Genomic DNA, 17,202 nt, shown 5'->3' on the forward strand with positions numbered 1-17,202 from the left:
GACAGCAGATGTCAAAAAAATACAGCTTTTTTTTTTTGGTGACAGAGTTTCACTTTGTTGCCCTCAACAGAGTGCTATGGCGTCACAGCTCACAGAAAGCTCAAATTCTTGGGCTCAATTTATTCTCTTGCCTCAGCCTCTCAAGTAATCTGGGACTACAGGCGCCTGCCATGACAACCGGCTATTTTTAGGGACAGGGAGTCTCACTCTAGGTCAGGCTGGTCTCGAACTCGTGAGCTCAGGTGATCTGCCTGTCTGGGCTTCCCAGAGCACTTGGATTACTGACATGAACCACCATGCCCAGCCTAAGAAATACGGCTTTTCCAAAAATAAGTACACTGCTTGCCTTATTCCATTTTGTACTGCTATAACAGAATACCACAGACTAAATAATTTTTAATAAACAGATTTTATTGGCTCACAATCCTGAAGGCTGGGAAGTCCAAGGTTGAGGGGCCAGCATCTAGTGAAGGCCTTCTTCCCACATCACTACATGGTAGGAGGACAAAGAGAAGGGGCAGCATGGGGCAGGGGGACTCATCCTTTATAAGGAGCCCTGTTCCCCTAGAATGGCATTAATCCATTCACCAGGGCAGAGCTCTCATGGCCTCATCACCTCTTAAAAGTCCCACTTCTTAACAGTGCTGCTCTGGACGCCAAGCTTCCAGTACATGAACTTTGGGGACACACTCAAACCACAGCATTGCTTATGGTCTGTAATCTGACAAGGAGTCCTTAAAACGAAGCTTTGTGGAGTTGGCTGATTTACATCTCTTGCGTAGGTCCTAGTGCCAACTCATTGCTCACAGTAATGAGTGCTCTAATCTGTCCTTCGTCATCAGACTATATCCTTCCTTCTGTATTGGAACTGAGATTCCTTCTTTTTATGAAATGATAGTGATGGGTGGGGTTATTTGCCTTTTTTGATGTCTTTATTTGGCAAAATAAAATATTGGCAACCTATTTCAATTTCCAAATTTTTTACTAGTATTTGTGTGGGGGGGGTTCTTTTTTACTGGTATTTGAACTCCAAAGTTGGGACCTAAGGCATAGCTCTGGCTTTGGAGAGATTTTCAGGTGACTCAGAGCTCAGAAGGGAATGGGACACAGGAGACACTTGGTTCCCAGGGCTCCAACTAAGCCAGTCGGGCTGTGGGACATCGCTGAGCAGCTTAGAACATTATCGACAAACAAAAAAAAGTGTATTGAGTACAAAACCAAAAGGGATTGGCAGTCCCAGACCAAGAGCTCCAACCATGGCAGGGAGTCAAGGGCTCTGCTTCAGGGGTAGTGGGCGTAGCCCTGGAAGATTTCATTGCACATGGTGCTGACAAGGGCCAGAAACACAGCATACTCCTGGAAGTCCATCTGCTGATCACTGTTCTCATCAAGGTCACTCATCAACTTCTTCAGCCCCTCTTCATCCACCTTCTCCTGAATGCAAGAGGGAACAAGGTCAATGTAAGCCAGCCCCAGGCCAACTCCACACCAAACACCAAGAGCCCGCACAGACTCACAGGCCAGCAGCTGGGCACACAGGGCAGGGAGCTTGGGGAGCTACTAAGAGGGCCCGTGAGTATGGACAGAAGACACTCCTTAGTGAGTCTCCAGCATGCCCCCTCCCCCAGGTATGGGGAAGACACTGGGCCCCTAAGCCACACCACAGGAACCCCACGAGGTAGGTGCTGTCCTTTACCAGCGGGTGAACTCAGAAAAGGCAAACACTTTTCAATACCAACCAAAATGATTAGAGTCTCGGCACCTGTAACTCAGTGGTTACATACATTGGGGCTGACAGATTCAAACCCAGCCCAGGCCTGCTAAACGACGACAACTACAACAACAACAACAAAAATAGCTGGGCATTGTGGCAGGCGCGTGTAGGTCCAACTACTTGGGAGGCTGAGTTTGAGGCTGTGAGTTTTGATTCTATAGCACTCTACAGAGGGCAAAATAGTAAGACTCTGTCTCAAAAAAAAAGAAAGTTTAATCAAAAACTATAAAAGGAAAAAAAGGACCTCTTATGTTCAAAGCCTGAGGCCTGACTTTGGGATTACCCATGAGGGCATGGGGCAAATGCAGAGCTGATTGCGCCTCCCTGCAGACTGTCCCAGCTGTGTGTTGTCAATGGGCTCTCCTCTCCCTACACACCTTCTTAGTCTGGCACCTAAACATGGAGAGTCAGGCCGGACATGGTGGCTTGTGCCTGTAATCCCAGCACTCTGGGAGGCCCAACTGGGTGGATCACTTGAGTTCAGTAGTTCAAGACCAGCCTGAACAAGAGGGAGCCCCCATCTCTACTTAAAACTAGCCAGGTGTTATAGAGAGCACCTGTAGTCCCACTTGAGCTGGAGTTTGAGGTTGCTGTGAGCTATGACCCCATGGCATTCTACCCAGGGCAACAGAGTGAGACTTTGTCTGAAATAAATAAATAAATAAACAAACAAACAAACTTGGACAGTCAGAAGGAAAGAGAGCACACACAATATGTGATCTTGGCCAGTCACATCCCCTTTCTAGCCTCTCCAGTGAGGGGACCAGACAGACAAATTGCACAGCTCTCAAACCTCACTCCCACTACCATAAGCCCTGAAGCAAAAGTGGGGAGGAAGGAAGGGCTTGCCCTACCTGGTGCCCTGGGCCTGGGGAGGGAGAGGTATATCCAGCACTCCATACTCACACTGGGCCTGCCCTCCCCCCAGCCTTCCCCCACTCACCCCCACAAAGCTCGGCAGCTCCTTCTCCAGAAGTTCTTTCATCTCCCCCTTACTCAGCTTGAACTTGTCCCCCTCTTGGCCGGAGTACTTGTGGAAGGTGGTGACCATCACAGCCAGTGCCTGCTCCAGAGGACTGGACATCTTGGATCTGGGGCCCAGAGGTGGCAGGCGAGGAAGATAACCACCAAGGCTTTTGGGGCCTCATTCCAGCCTGTAGGACCTGTTTCTTCCTGTGCCCCAAACTACCTCACCAAACTATCTTTGATGGGAAGACAGGAGCTCTAACTTCTCCTCAGACCCTGGCTCCCTGAGGGCAGGCCATGCCCCCTGCCCTCACCCTGCAGGCAGATGCTAACCCTCCCCCCACGTCTGGAGTCACCAAGAGGAGGGCCTCATGCCTCTTCCAATCATGAGGAACACACCCTTGACAACAGGGCTCCCATTTGAGTGTCCATGGGAAGGGAAATGACAGGGTGAGCAGGGTCTCATTTGACCCCTGTCTGTGCCAAGGGCTGGCAGAATGGGCAAACCCATGGGCTAGCGAGCTGGGCCAGTGCGCTGCCTGCGCTGCCTGGCAGTAGCCAGGGCCACCGCCCAGTAGTGGGGCACTCCTTGAAAGAATCGTTTCCCAGACCAAGTGCAGTGGCTCACGCCTGTAACCCCAACACTTTGGGAGGCTGAGGCAGGTGGATCCCTTGAGCTCAGGAGTTCCAGACTGAGCAAGAGTGAGGCCCCATTTTTACTAAAAACAGAAAAACTAGCCAGCGTTGTAGCAGGCACCTGCAATCTTAGCTTACTCAGGAGGCTGAGGCAAGAGGATCACTTGAGCCCAGGAGTTTGAAGTTGTTGTGAGTTAGTCTGATGCCAGGGCACTCTGGCCTGGAGCAACAAAGTGAGACGCTGTCTTAAAAAAAAAAAAAAAAAAGTGGGACAGTCCTCAGAGGCCTTGCTTCCAAGAATGTTCAGACCAGCCTGGAAAGGTTAGGTAGGATCAGGGTGTGGCCAGAGAAGCTGATGCCAGAGGCAGGAAAAGCCCTGGGATGTCTTGCCACCCCACCTTCCCTATGGCAAACCTCTGCCCCTACCCAGTACCACAACTCAGGGGAACTGTGTACTCAAGAACTCCTCTTGTTCCTTAGTCCTCTTCGAATCCAGAACTTTGGGAAAAACAGAAACGAAAACTCAGGACTCTGTTGCAGTGCCCCCACATGTAAACTCAGGACTCTGTTGCAGTTCCCCTACGAGCACACCTCCTACTCCTTGGCCTAGACCCCCAAAGAAGGACCCATCCCCAGACTGAGAGACCTAGCAGAGGGCCTCAGTGTAACCCCTGATCTAAGATCTCACAAAGAAACCTGGAAAAAGACCCTTCAATGATCTGATACTTCACAGAAGATCCTGTAAAGTGGAAACCCCAGAGAGGCCCCAGCCCAATCCACCCAAGAAAGCCAGAATGAAAAAACTATGGGGATTAGATCAAAGCAGGGTGACAAAGGCAGAGACCTCCCCACCCAGCCCTCAGCAGGATAGAGGTACTCACCAGACTAGGCAGCACAGAGAGACCCAGGAAGGAGAAAAAAGTGGCCAGGCACACAGGCTGAGGATTTATATACCAGCCCCACCAGCCCCCAACTTGGCATGTTGGGAAACCAAACCTGCCTTAACCTGATACTGCCACAGCCTGGCCTCTGGCCCCCTCCCTCCCAGGACTGCCCACTCTACAAACACCTGGAGGAGGGCTCTAGACCTGGCCCAGGGCAGCCTTGGAGCCAAACCAAGCCATATAGAGAAATGGGAGGTGTCATGGGGACAGAGCAGCCTGAGCCAGGGTTGATGGACTATCTCCTGCCAGGCCCATTCTCATAAAAAAAAAAAATGCCCATGAGTCATAGCCCCTCCTGTGTCAGAGGCTGCAGGCACATGCCAAGACTTAACAGCATGGATACATGTGATATGCCTATGCATATGTGCATGGATGTGTGTCTCTGCGTGTGTGTGTGAGAGAGAGAAAGACGGTCTGGGGCCACCCTTAAGTAGCTAGGGGTTAGAGAAGGCAGCTGGGGACACCAGGTAGAGGGCAAGGCTGACCTCAGGAGTTCAGGGAGTGAAGTTACTTCTTTTTTTTTTTCTTTTGAGACAGAGTCTCACTTTGTTATCCTCCATAGAGTGCCATGGCATCACAGCTCGCAGCAACCTCAAACTCTTGGGCTCAAGCGATCCTCTTGCCTCAGCCTCCCTAATAGCTGGGACTACAGGTGCCCACCACAACGCTTAGCTTTTTTTTTTTTTTTTTTTTTTTTTTGAGACAGAGTCTCACTATGTTGCCCTCAGTGGAGTAATGTGGCATCACAGCTCACAGCAACCTCAAACTCTTGGACTTCAGTGATTCTCTTGCCTCAGCCTCCCAAGTAGCTGGGACTACAGGAGCCCTCCACACCCCCTGGCTATTTTTTGGTTGTAGTTGTCATTGTTTGGCAGGCCGGACTGGATTCGAACCTGCCAGCTCCAGTGTATGTGGCTGGTGCCCTAGCCGCTGAGTTACAGGCACCAAGCCACCCTGGCTATTTTTAGAGACAAGGTCTCCCTCTTACCCAGGCTGGTCTCAAACCCATAAGCTCAGACAATCCACCTGCCTGGACTTCCCAGAGTGCTAGGATTATAGGCGTGAGCCACCGTGCCTGGCCCCCAGAATACTTCTTAATGAGGTAATAAGGTAACTGGGTGTGCACAGTAGACACGAGATGAAAGGCCCTTTTCATGTATTTTGCTAGTTTTATTAGCTTTCTACTACAAATTATTGGCAGAAACAATGAGTTAAGCATTTAAAAAGTAACCCACCAAGGGGAGCGCCTGTGGCTCAGTGAGTAGGGTGCCAGCCCCATATACCAAGGGTGGCAGGTTTGAACCCCGCCCTGGCGAAACTGCAACAAAACAAACAAAAAAAATAGCCAAGCATTGTGGCGGGCGCCTGTAGTCCCAGCTACTCCAGAGGCTGAGGCAAGAAAATCGCCTAAGCCCAGGAGGTGGAGGTTGCTATGAGCTGTGATGCCACAGCACTCTACCAAGGGTGACAAAATGAGACTGTCTCTTAAAAAAAAAAGTAAGCCGGGCGGCGCCTGTGGCTCAGTTGGTAAGGCGCCGGCCCCATATACCGAGGGTGGCGGGTTCAAACCCGGCCCCGGCCAAACTGCAACCAAAAAATAGCCTGGTGTTGTGGCGGGCGCCTGTAGTCCCAGCTACTCGGGAGGCTGAGGCAAGAGAATCGCTTAAGCCCATGAGTTGGAGGTTGCTGTGAGCTGTGTGAAGCCACGGCACTCTACCGAGGGCCATAAAGTGAGACTCTGTCTCTACCAAAAAAAAAAAAAGTAAGCCACCAAAACAAAGGATTACAGTGGTGTCATCATCCCATCACAAGCTCAATTTTGAGCACGTTATTGTGTTTTGTTTTGTTGCAGTTTTTGGCCATGGCTGGATTTGAACCCGCCACCACTGGCATATGGGGCTGGCTCCCTACTCCTTTGAACTACAGGTACTGCCTTTTCGTTTGTTTGTTGTTGTTGTTGTTGTTGTTGTTGTTGTTGTTTTGCAGTTTCTGGCCAGGGCTGGGTTTGAACCCGCCACCTCTGGCATATGGAGCGGGCACCCTACTCCTTTGAGCTACAGGCACCGTCCCGTTCTTGTGTTTTCAAAGTCTCCTTCTGTCCCCATACTGGGGAGATGAGATAGTTACAGGTAACCCTGAATTTTTCCTGCATCTTTAGATACCCTCTGTCAAGGTTTCTGGTGGGGATGGAGTTAGAACCCACTGAGTAGGAGGCCTCTGAGACTGGAGATTGGACTTCTCTGCCTCTGTCCTCTGATGAGGCTACACCTAGGCAGGAGCCCTGGTGACATGCCTAGCCCACAGCCCCAAGCACAATGGCAGTGGTGGAAGGCTATGACTTGGAGTGACAGCTGCATTGACAGGAAAAGAACTTTTCAGAACTAAACTACCAGAGATTCCATCTGCACCACAGAGCATGAAGGAGCAGGGCATCAGCAGACAGGCCCCTATGTGTGGGAAGGTGTGTGGAAGGACAGGGAAGCTGTGAGAAGAGGGGTTGCTCTGCACACTGTTAGGGGTTGCAGGGGTTGCTCTGCACACCGTTAGGGGTTGCTCTGCACACCATTAAGGGTACAGGTCTATAGGAAGTGTAAGGAAGCCCTCAGGTGGCAAAGGATGAGGAGGAAAACTTTGGCCTCCTCTGTTCCAGGTAGAGGATGGGTGAATGGGTAGGGTGCTTGGGACAGAAGTATGGAGCTGGACAGTGTCCAGCTCTGGAGGCCAGGCCTGAGGCAGAGATCCAGCCAGGACCACAGCCACAGAGAAAGGCAAATACCCCAGCCACTCAGCCCTTCGCATCCCAGCCTAGTATACTCCTCCCAGGGCCTCCTTCTCTGGGCCTTTGTCTATCCCAACCCCAGTCTGGCCACCGCCCTTCCTGTGGGCCCAGGTGCCCTCCACATGCCAGATGCCAGGCAGCTTCTTTCCCCTTCTTCTGTCCCCTCCTCCAGATCTAGGTGACTCACTGTGGTTCCAGGCCCAGATGTCCAGGCAATGACTCAACGGCACCACCCTCCTCCCTCAGGGCCAGGGCAGCTGCAGTCCCAGAACAGCAGGTGGAAACCCCAACCAGCCTGGAAGCAACAGCACAAGCATAGAGACCTACAAAGTGGAACTGTGAATTATGACCCCCAGGAGAATCAGACTGAGAACTGACAGGGTCAGCTCTGATGATAAGCTGGTTTCTTCCTGGGGCCACCGTGGGACTCAAGGACCAGCCTGAGCAGCAGAGATAAAGTCAGGCCAGGATCCCCCAGTGTCCTCTGCTATACCTTGGCACAGCCATCCAGTGTCCTCTGCTCCCAAAGGCATTTGAACCCCTCATATTACTTATCTTCTTATCAAAAACTACTTCAGGGGGAACTCAGCCAAGGGTGAGGCCCAATAGCTTGCTGTGCCCAGCTCTTCTCTGCAGCTGTTATTATTTTTTTTCATCTTTTATGTGTTTTTTTAATATATGATTTTGAGATCCTCTTGGAAAGGATCTCAAAATCTTCTGTGCCCTGCCTTCTTTCTCTGTCTTTTTTTTTTCTTTTTTTTTTAAATCATAGCTGTGTACATGAATGCAATCATGAGGTACAATGTGCTGGTTTTATATACAATTTGAAATATTTTCATCAAACAGGTTAACATAGCCTTCATGGCATTTAGCTCTGTTATTTTAACCAAGAGCCTCAGCAGGGTCCTCCCTGCAGGGAAGCTGCAGTGGGTCCCATAAAGCCTGGCAAGGCTGTACTCTTGGTGGCCCACCTGCCTTCCAACCCCCCTGAATCCACTGCACTGCACGCACCAGTGCACACTCCGCGTGGCTGAAACCCGTTGCCTACGCTGCTCTTCCCTCTGTTCAGAATGTGCCTACACCACCTACCCTTCAAAGCCCAGTTAGATGCCACCCACCTTACAGTGCCTTCCCAGACTCAACCAGATTCGGTGTCTAGCTGTTTTGTCCTATACAAAGCACTCCTTCTGTCCTTTGTGTGCTGAGAGCATTCCGATTTTGACTGAACCACTTGTGTGCTTGTGGTCTCTTGCCCTTGCCCCTACGCAGTGAGCTCACGGGCAGGGGCTGGACCTTCCTTCTGAGTGATCTGGAGGCCTGTCTGCCCATACCAGCTGCCTGCCCGGCTTCACAGCTGCCCAATGGCAGCGGGGGTACCGGAGTAGCATACGTGAGCTAGGGGGTCCTTCTCACCTCCTGAAAACTCTGAACGTGCTACCGAGTAAGGATTTCTCCTCAGGATCCCAAGAATGGCACTGAGACACCCAGCTGGAAAACAGCTCTCAAAGCTGCAAGCCGCCGGGGCGCCTGCGGGAAACAGCTGGCTCTGCGCGGTCCAGGGACGCTGGGCGGTGAGGGAGCCGTGAAAGCTCCTCTGAGGGCAGAGACAGAGGCAGGAGGCAAGCAGGACCGACAGAGGCCGCCAGGTGGAAAACTCAAGGGGCAGAGAGGGCAAGGACCCACGGAAGGGACTTGGGGAAGGGCGGAGATAAATAGAACAGAGGGGCCATGAGGGGGAAGGAACAAGGCGAGAGGCCCGCAGGGAGAAGAGATTTCCAGGGGCAGCACTGCCTGTGATCAGGTGCTGTGTCTCAGGACCTGAGGCCAGGACTGTGCCAACAAATGGCCATATTCCTGAGACCGGTGATAAGCATACCAGTGTGCCCTTAACTTGCTCTGTGACCTTGGGCAATCCCCTGCTCAGGAGAGGTGAATGGGACAATCCCTGGAGGTTGATCCCACTCTGACAATCTCTGATGTTTTGTGAAGGCAGGAACTCGGGACACAGGCAGGCAGCTGGACAGCCAAGGCAATGGCTCTGCGGTGCCCCCCCACCCCCACCCACCCCCAGTCCCCACCGCCGCACGGTGCTGACTTTTCCACCAGCCTGCAGGGTTTTGCCTCCGGCTCTGCCCCCCGGCGGCCTCAGTGTGTCACTGCAGGGGCGCGGTCTGCGGTCCCCGCCCCGCCCTCTGACCGCCGGGTCCCCCGCCCCGCCCCGCCCCGCCCTGCGCCACAGTTCTCCCGGCGCCTGCCCGGCTCCAGACTCACGCTGCAGGAGCCGAGCGAACTCATCCCCAGGAGCATTTCCATAACCACACTTGCTTCACACAGAAGGGGTTTCCCGGACAGTCCCTGCTCGGAATTTCCCCACTGGACCTCTCAGATGGAAGCCAGATACCCGGGAGTTCTTTTAAAAGCGAGAGGATGGGGCCAGGGCGGAACTAGATGCCAGAAGGGCTGGCCAGTGCAACGTTCTGCGCGCCCCCCTTTTCATGGGCGGTTCCGTGGAAATGGTCTCACTGTGGGCCCCAGCTGGACGTCCCGGCGTTGTCTCTGACTCACTGTGTAATCTCGCAACTCTAGGCTTGTCGGATAGATCAGCATGAGAGAACTGGGTGGGTCAGGTCAGCGCGGATTTGCAGTGGATATTTGCCGCAGGGTTGGGGCTGACGCTCCGCAGCATCTGTGAGTCAGGCGCGGTCTGCGTATTACCCGGTTTAGTTCACAGGACAATCCCAGCAAGTTGGGACAAGCTGACCCCACTTTATAGAGGAGAAACTGACCCCTGAGAGCCCTAGCATACCGTTCAGGCTCAGCCCAGCATCTCGCGTGTCCTCTCCCACCTCCACACCCACTTCTCAGCCCCACTTTTAGGGCCCATTTTCTCTGCCTCTGTGGTTCTAGCATTTTTTTCTTGTCTTCGAATGCCCTCTGGCCTGAATTTAAAAATAAGCTTAATTGCTGGGTTCTGTTTATTGCAGCTCAATTCATAATTGCTAAGTCATGGAAAAAGCCCAAGTGCCCATCTATCGAATGCATTAATAAATTGTGGTACATGTACACCTTGGAATATTATGCAGCCTTAAAGAAAGATGGAGATTTTACCTCTTTCATGTTTACATGGATGGAGCTGGAACATATTCTTCTTAGCAAAGTATCTCAAGAATGGAAGAAAATGTATCCAATGTACTCAGTCCTACTATGAAACCAAGTTATAGCTTTCATATGAAGACTGTAACCCAAATATAGCCCAAGAATATGGGGAAAGGCAATGGGAGGGGAGAGGGGAGATGGGTGGAGGGAGGGTAATTGGTAGGACCACACCTATGGTGCATCTTACAAGTGCATTTCTTACATGTGAAATTTACTAAATGTAGAATATAAAGTCATAACACAATGACTAAGAAAATACTTTGAAGCCTATGTTAACGAGTTAGATGAAAACATTTCAAATTGTATATAAAACCAGCACATTGTACCCCACGATTGCATTAATGTACACAGCTATGATTTAATAATAAAAATAAATAAATAAGCTTAAAAGAAACCTTCCTTAGATCTCCGACCCCTTTTTGGCTCCCCCTTTGCCACAAATAACACCACCATCCACCCAAGGACCCACACCAGAAACTCAGCTGTCCTCCCAGCCTCCTGTCCCCACTCCCCACTTCGCTGTCTTCTGGACATCTGGTCACTCCACCTATCGTGCCACCGCCTCAATACCCATCAGCTCTGTCCACACCACCTTAGAGCCTGTCCATAGCATTCTTGCTCCTAAACTATTGCAGACACATCCAGACTCCTCCCGCCTACACCCTCGTCCCCAACTCTAACCCTTCTCAGCTCTGCCACCAGAGTGATCTTCCTAAAATTCACATCAGAGCATGTTGCTCCCCAGATGCAAACACTTAGCAAATCCCCATCACTTTCAGGAAAAGGCCGCCTCACATGGCGTGCCTCTCAGGGCACACCGACTGCAACCATGCAAGCTCCTGGCTCTCTTTCACACCTCCAAGCCTCTGCCTGCATCATGTAGTTTTCTGGAAAACCCTTCCTCGGTTGGTCCATCTCTCGTTCTCCTAATCACCCTTGAAGCAGCTCACAGATCATCTTTGTGCGACATTCCTGCATCTACTTCCCATCTCCCCCATGAGTGTGCTCCTGTGCACACACAGGCAAGAACACCCCTGTGTGCTTCTGCAGCCCCCTGCCCATCACCTTATCTCATTTCTTATAAGTAATTGTGACTATTTATTTACATTTCTTCCCCACTAGAGTGGGCTTCTAGAAAATAGACACTAAGTGTTGTCAACCCCCAGGACCCCTGTTGCCAGACACAGAGCAGGTGTTCAGTGGGTGGTGGATGGAGGTGTGCTGTCTCTCGGAGCCGCCATCCCTTCTCCTCCCTTCAATATTACTTTTTACAGACACATGCTATAAACATCTACCTACCCTCCTAGAGCTTTCTGAAAACCAACTCACTTCCCTTCTACAGAACCAGCTCTCTTCAATGTCACCAGAATCTCTTCTTGTCAGTGCTGGAGTTTGAGAGAGAGAGCAGTTTAACACACACTCCTTAAGAATCCTTCAGAAGGGAGGAGCCACCCTACTCCTCTCTCATCACCTCTTCCCTCCCTCTAGGAACAGGGGCAACTAAGGAACAGGCTCTGGGCAGGCTCCCTCTTCCCAGGCAGCCTGGTCTCACCAGGAGGGCGCCCCTCCTTCTGTGCTGCCTCCACTGATGCCCTCACCCCTAGGCAGCTGCTATCTCTGATGAGATGTGGGGATGGTCAGTTCAGGAAGCAGCAGGAGAGGAATATCAAGATCTTTGGGGCCTCAACTCCTAATTACAGTCTCTGGTCCATGGCTAAGATTAGTGAAACACTCTTTTGAGTCTTTGTTCTCAGAACTCCAAAGGGAGAAGGGTATGAACAGCACCCTCAGAAATCCCACTACTCAAACCTCCACCTTCTTGGCCACTCTGTTATGGTCTACATCATTAACCAGGTTTATTCCTCTGGGGATCTGGTCAGGAACAAACCACTCCTTGTGGCCCCCAACCTCAGACCACATTTACCTCATATGTATCCTTGTGAAATCTGAGAAGAAGGAACATGGCCACTCTGGGCCATTCCTCTACACCACTGAACTTCAGGGTTAGGGACCTGCCTGCCCAGCCTACAAATGCTTATGGAAAGTCCAAGTACAAGGGACTGTGTTCCCTGATTCTGATCCCTGGCACTTGACTCAGAGCCCAGGACACTTCCACCCTGGTCTGCCAAGTGCTCATGGCCTCCCACAGACACAGGCTGGCTGCTGTCCTGACAAATGCAGAGGCCTGGATATCAAGGAGGCTTGAGTCTGCAGCCAATCTTCACCATTTACCAGAACAGAGGTCCAAGAATGAACGTCTCTTGGTGAAACCGATGCTAACAGGAATCAACATACACCAGAGTGGTAACAATCTTCCCAGAAACACCCAACTTGAGAGATGTATTCTGATGTGCTCTGATAAACTCATGTACTTCCTAAGTCTCAGAAAGAGATTAAAGGCAGCTTCAGAAATAGAAAGGTGACTCAAGGGAGGGAACAGTGATTTTAAAAAATGATAGGGTGTTGCTCATGAGGAAGTGTTTTAAAGAAAGACATTTTAAGGGATCAATGTGTAATATTAGGAAATGGTTAGTGCAGAGGAGAGAAGACTTTGGATTCTGGATTTGAATCTTGATATCACCAGAGTCTATAATACCTCTATTTATCAAGATCATTCAGCTATAAGAAAGAGAAGGTCAATTTAAGCTCACAGAAGCAAAAAGATGATGTGATGTGTGTTACATAGCATAAGGTCACTATGATAATTCACAGGTTTGATAAACCACGGCCTTGGGAGCCAGAACAGAAAACTTACCATCATCTATCCAACCATCCATCCTTTTTGTCTCTCTGTGCATGTTGGCATAATAAGGAACATGACCACCACTCTTTGAACCCAGGATCTGCATACTAATTCAGGGAAGAGGCTCAGTGCCTGTAGCTCAGCAGCTTGGTGCCTATAGCTCAGCCAGCCACATACACTAGGGTTGGTGGATTCGAACCCAGCCTGGGCCTGCCAAACAACAATGACAAGTACAACAAAAAAATAGCCGGGTGTTGTGGCGGGCACCTACAGTCCCAGCTACTTGGGGGACTGAGGCAAGACAATCGCTTGATGAACCATATCCAAGTGAGCAATGTTTGGCTACTGCTTCTGTCTGAAATGATGCTGTGTTGTTTTGGTTGTGGTCCAAAGCTCTGAAGTGCTACTTGGCGTCTCCTTTCTTCCCATGGAGCTCTCACCATTCGAACATGACAGGTCTGGTAAAATACTAGTAAGGTTGAGTCTTGCTTGCCTCCACTCATCACCTTTGTATGAATCCAGTGGTTCTTTCCTTCCTTCCCCCTTCCATTTGTTTTGGTTCTTTTTTTTTTTTTTAACAGTTTTTAGAACTGTACCGTGAATGAAAGGAAATCCTACCTAAAAAGGTGCATTTCTTTACAGAGTTGTGTCATACCATCCTTTGGGCCCTCTGCTGGAAAAGTAGAATCAAGTCTCAAATAATGCCTTTTTAATTGTATCTTCTGGTATTACAGATGTAGGACAGTATTGTATTATACCTGTGTGAATGTAAAATATCTTGTACCTGCTTTATGACATGTAGTAGTGACCATACTTTATCAGAGCTGTTTTTAATGATGTTATTCTAGAATGTTTTCTTTCCAGATGATGATCAGAAGCTAATAAAAAAAAAAATGGTGCCAGATACCACAACGGTAACAGAACTTTGCTGTTTTCTGAGGTTTTGTTTTTTACCTTCCCCCCTTTTTTTTAATGAGTGTGCTGATGTCTCTGTAATTTTGTTCAGATGACTGCAGAACCTGGGAAAGCTGTTGCTGCTATTGATGCATAACATACTGCTATTATTGGTCTTTTTACATAAATATATATATACATATATATAATTTGAATTTTTTGAAACTTTAGCTGTGCTGTCAACTTTGGAAAAAGTATCCCAGTTTACTGTGTTGAGCTGGCATTGTACAGAAATTAACAGCCATATTGGTCTAGAAATGTTAAACTTAATTTTTTCCCATTTGTATAGGGGTAATGCACCATATTAAATATGTAAGGTCTTATCTACATGGGTTTGATTACAGAAACAAATAAAGTATTCTCTAAATAATGAAAAAAGAGAGAGAGAGAATCACTTAAGCCCCAGAGTTTGAGGTTGCTGTGAGCTGTGACTCCACAGCACTCTACCTAGGGTGACATAGTGAGATTCTGTGCCAAAAAATAATAATAATAATCCAGGGAAGATCCCCGATTGGCCCTGCCTGGCTCATGTACTCAGGCCAAACCCTGTTGCTGAACCCTGTTGCTGAACAGAGAGAGTGCTATGATTGGCCAATGTGGGTCAGATACCCTGCCCTGTGGTAAAAAAAGGAAGCAAGTTATCAAGATACGACACTCCCCCTGTGTGACCTTAGAAAGATTACTTAGCCTCCCTCTCTAAAACATCAGTTTCCTCTGCTGTAACATTAGGATACTATTGCCCACTTCACAGATCTAAGCAGATAATACATATAAAGTTCATAGTGAGGTTATTAAATGTAGCAATATAAGAAACCATAACACATGGGCAGCGCCTGTGGCTCAGTGGTAGGGCGCTGGCCCCATATGCCGAGGGTGGCGGGTTCAAGCCCGGCCCCGGCCAAACTGCAACAAAAAATAGCCGGGCGTTGTGGCGGGCGCCTGTAGTCCCAGCTGCTCGGGAGGCTGAGGCAAGAGAATCTCGTAAGCCCAGGAGTTGGAGGTTGCTGTGAGCCGTGTGATGCCACGGCACTCTACCTGAGGGCGGTACGGTGAGACTTTGTCTCTACAAAAAAAAAAAAGAAACCATAACACATAGTTAGAATCAGAGTGGAACCATCTGACAAGTCAGCAACACAGAACCTCGATCAAACCCCACTCATCCACCAGGACAGAGGACCATGATCTATCCCTGGTTTCCCTGTCAATGTTTGTGTATCCTTTGAGCCCTCTTTTTTTGTCATTATTAGTATTTGTTTTTTAGAAATAGTAAAGAAGACCTTAAAATTGAGAAAAGTCTGTTCATTTGTTTCATCCTTCCTCCTACCCTGTTTCCCCGAAAATAAGACCTACTTACAGGAAAGACATCCCCTGAAAATAAGACCTAGCGCATCTTTGGGAGCACACCTTAAAATAAGACACTGTCTTATTTTTGGGGAAACGGGGTAGTTTGGAAATGATCATATTTTTTTCATTATAATCGACAAACATCTAGGTCCAACTTCAAACAGTGGAATTTGGTGACAACCTAGGTTGATCTAGTTCAATGCCTTCCCTTACTCCATATCTTTCTTTTTTTCTTTTCTTTTCTTTTTTTTTTTAAGAGACAGGGCCTCTCTCTGTCATCCCAGGCTGAAATGCAATGACAAGATCACACACAGCTCACTGTAGCCTGCAACTCCTGAGCTCAAGTAATCCTCCTGCCATAGCCTCCCAAGTAGCTGAGACTACATTCAAGTGCTACCATACCCAGCTAATTTTTTTTATTGGTTTATTTTCATAGAAATGGAGTCCTTGGGCGGTGCCTGTGGCTCAGTGAGTAGGGCGCCAGCCCCATATGCCGAGGGTGGCGGGTTCAAACCCAGCCCCAGCCAAACTGCAACCAAAAAATAGCCGGGCGTTGTGGCAGGCGCCTGTAGTCCCAGCTGCTCGGGAGGCTGAGGCAAGAGAATCACGTAAGCCCAAGAGTTAAGAGGTTGCTGTGAGCCGTGTGACACCACAGCACTCTACCCGAGGGCGGAACAGGGAGACTCTGTCTTTACAAAAAAAAAAAAAAAAGAAATGGAGTCCTTTTTTTTTTATTGTTGGGGATTCATTGAGGGTACAGAGAACCAGGTTACACTAATTGCATTTGTTAGGTTATGATTATGTCCCACCTCCAAGAGGTGTGTCACACACCATGACCCTGCATTCCCCTCCCTCCTTCCCTGTCTCTGCTTCCCCATTCCCCAGCCCCCCACTATGTACTAAGTCATCAACTGTCCTCATATGAGAATTGAGTACATTGGATTCTTGTTTCTCCATTCTTGTGATGCTTTACTAAGGAGAATGTGTTTCAACTCCATCCAGGTTAATACAAAAGATGTAAAGTATCCATCTTTTTTAGAGGCTGAATAATATTCCATGTATACATATACCACAACTTGTTAATCCATTCCTAGATTGGTGGGCATTTAGGTTGTTTCCACAGTCTGGCAATTGTGAATTGAGCTGCAATAAACAGTCTAGTGCAGATGTCCTTATGATAAAATAATTTTTTTCTTCTGGGTAGATGCCCTGTAATGGGATTGCAGGATCAAACTCAATCAAACTCTAGTTTGAGTTCTTTGAGGAGTCTCCATACTTCCTTTGAAAAATATTGTATTAGATTGCAGTCCCACCTACATGCCAGCATCTGCAGCTTTGAGATTTTGTGATGTGGGCCATTCTCACTGGGGTTAGGGTGGTTTTAGAAATAGTAAAGAAGAACAGTAATTTCTCAGATAATTAGTGACAATGAGCATTTTTTCATGAGTTGGTTAGTGTTTCATGTGTTTGTCTATCTACACATGAAACACTGAATAGAGAAGGTTCTATTCATCTCTCTTAACTATTGATATTAAAGGGATTGTTGCCTTTTTTATGCTGATTAATTTGAGTTTTCTGTAGATCCTAGTTATCAAGCTTCTGTCTGGCTGGGCTATCAGCCTACCAGACTTTAAGCCATACTATAAGGCCATAAGTGATCAAAACAGGATGGTATTGGCACAAAAACAGAGACATAGACATCTGGAACTGTATAGAAAACCATGAAATGAAATGAATATCTTACAGCCACCTAATCTTTGTTAAACCAAAAAAGAACATACACTGGGGGAAAGAATCTCTATTCAATAAATGGTGCTGGGAGAACTGGATAACTACATATAAAACACTGAAACTGGACCCGCACCTTTATCCACTCACTAAAATTGATTCAAAGCCTATAAACCTA

At 48.7% G+C, this 17,202-nt stretch overlaps 1 protein-coding gene across 4 annotated transcripts; it reads right to left on the bottom strand.

Moving 5' to 3' along the window:
• Positions 1-418: 418 nt before the first annotated feature.
• Positions 419-9,377, bottom strand: LOC128585818 (protein S100-A2). 4 transcript variants are annotated; one of them, XM_053591140.1, is made up of 3 exons: positions 9,371-9,377; positions 2,718-2,865; positions 419-1,434 (listed from the first exon to the last, which is right to left on the bottom strand). In XM_053591140.1, the coding sequence occupies exons 2-3, from the start codon at positions 2,856-2,858 to the stop codon at positions 1,282-1,284; spliced, it is 294 nt and encodes a 97-aa protein (XP_053447115.1). In that variant the 5' UTR covers positions 2,859-2,865; positions 9,371-9,377; the 3' UTR covers positions 419-1,281. The 4 variants fall into 4 exon arrangements, with proteins under 4 accessions (XP_053447115.1, XP_053447116.1, XP_053447113.1 ...); XM_053591141.1 differs by lacking the exon at positions 9,371-9,377 and adding an exon at positions 7,287-7,317; XM_053591138.1 differs by lacking the exon at positions 9,371-9,377 and adding an exon at positions 4,258-4,602.
• Between the last annotated feature and the right edge of the window lie 7,825 nt (positions 9,378-17,202).

This window comes from Nycticebus coucang, chromosome 5 (genome assembly GCF_027406575.1).
Source record: "Nycticebus coucang isolate mNycCou1 chromosome 5, mNycCou1.pri, whole genome shotgun sequence".
NCBI classification, from domain to species: Eukaryota; Metazoa; Chordata; class Mammalia; order Primates; family Lorisidae; genus Nycticebus; species Nycticebus coucang.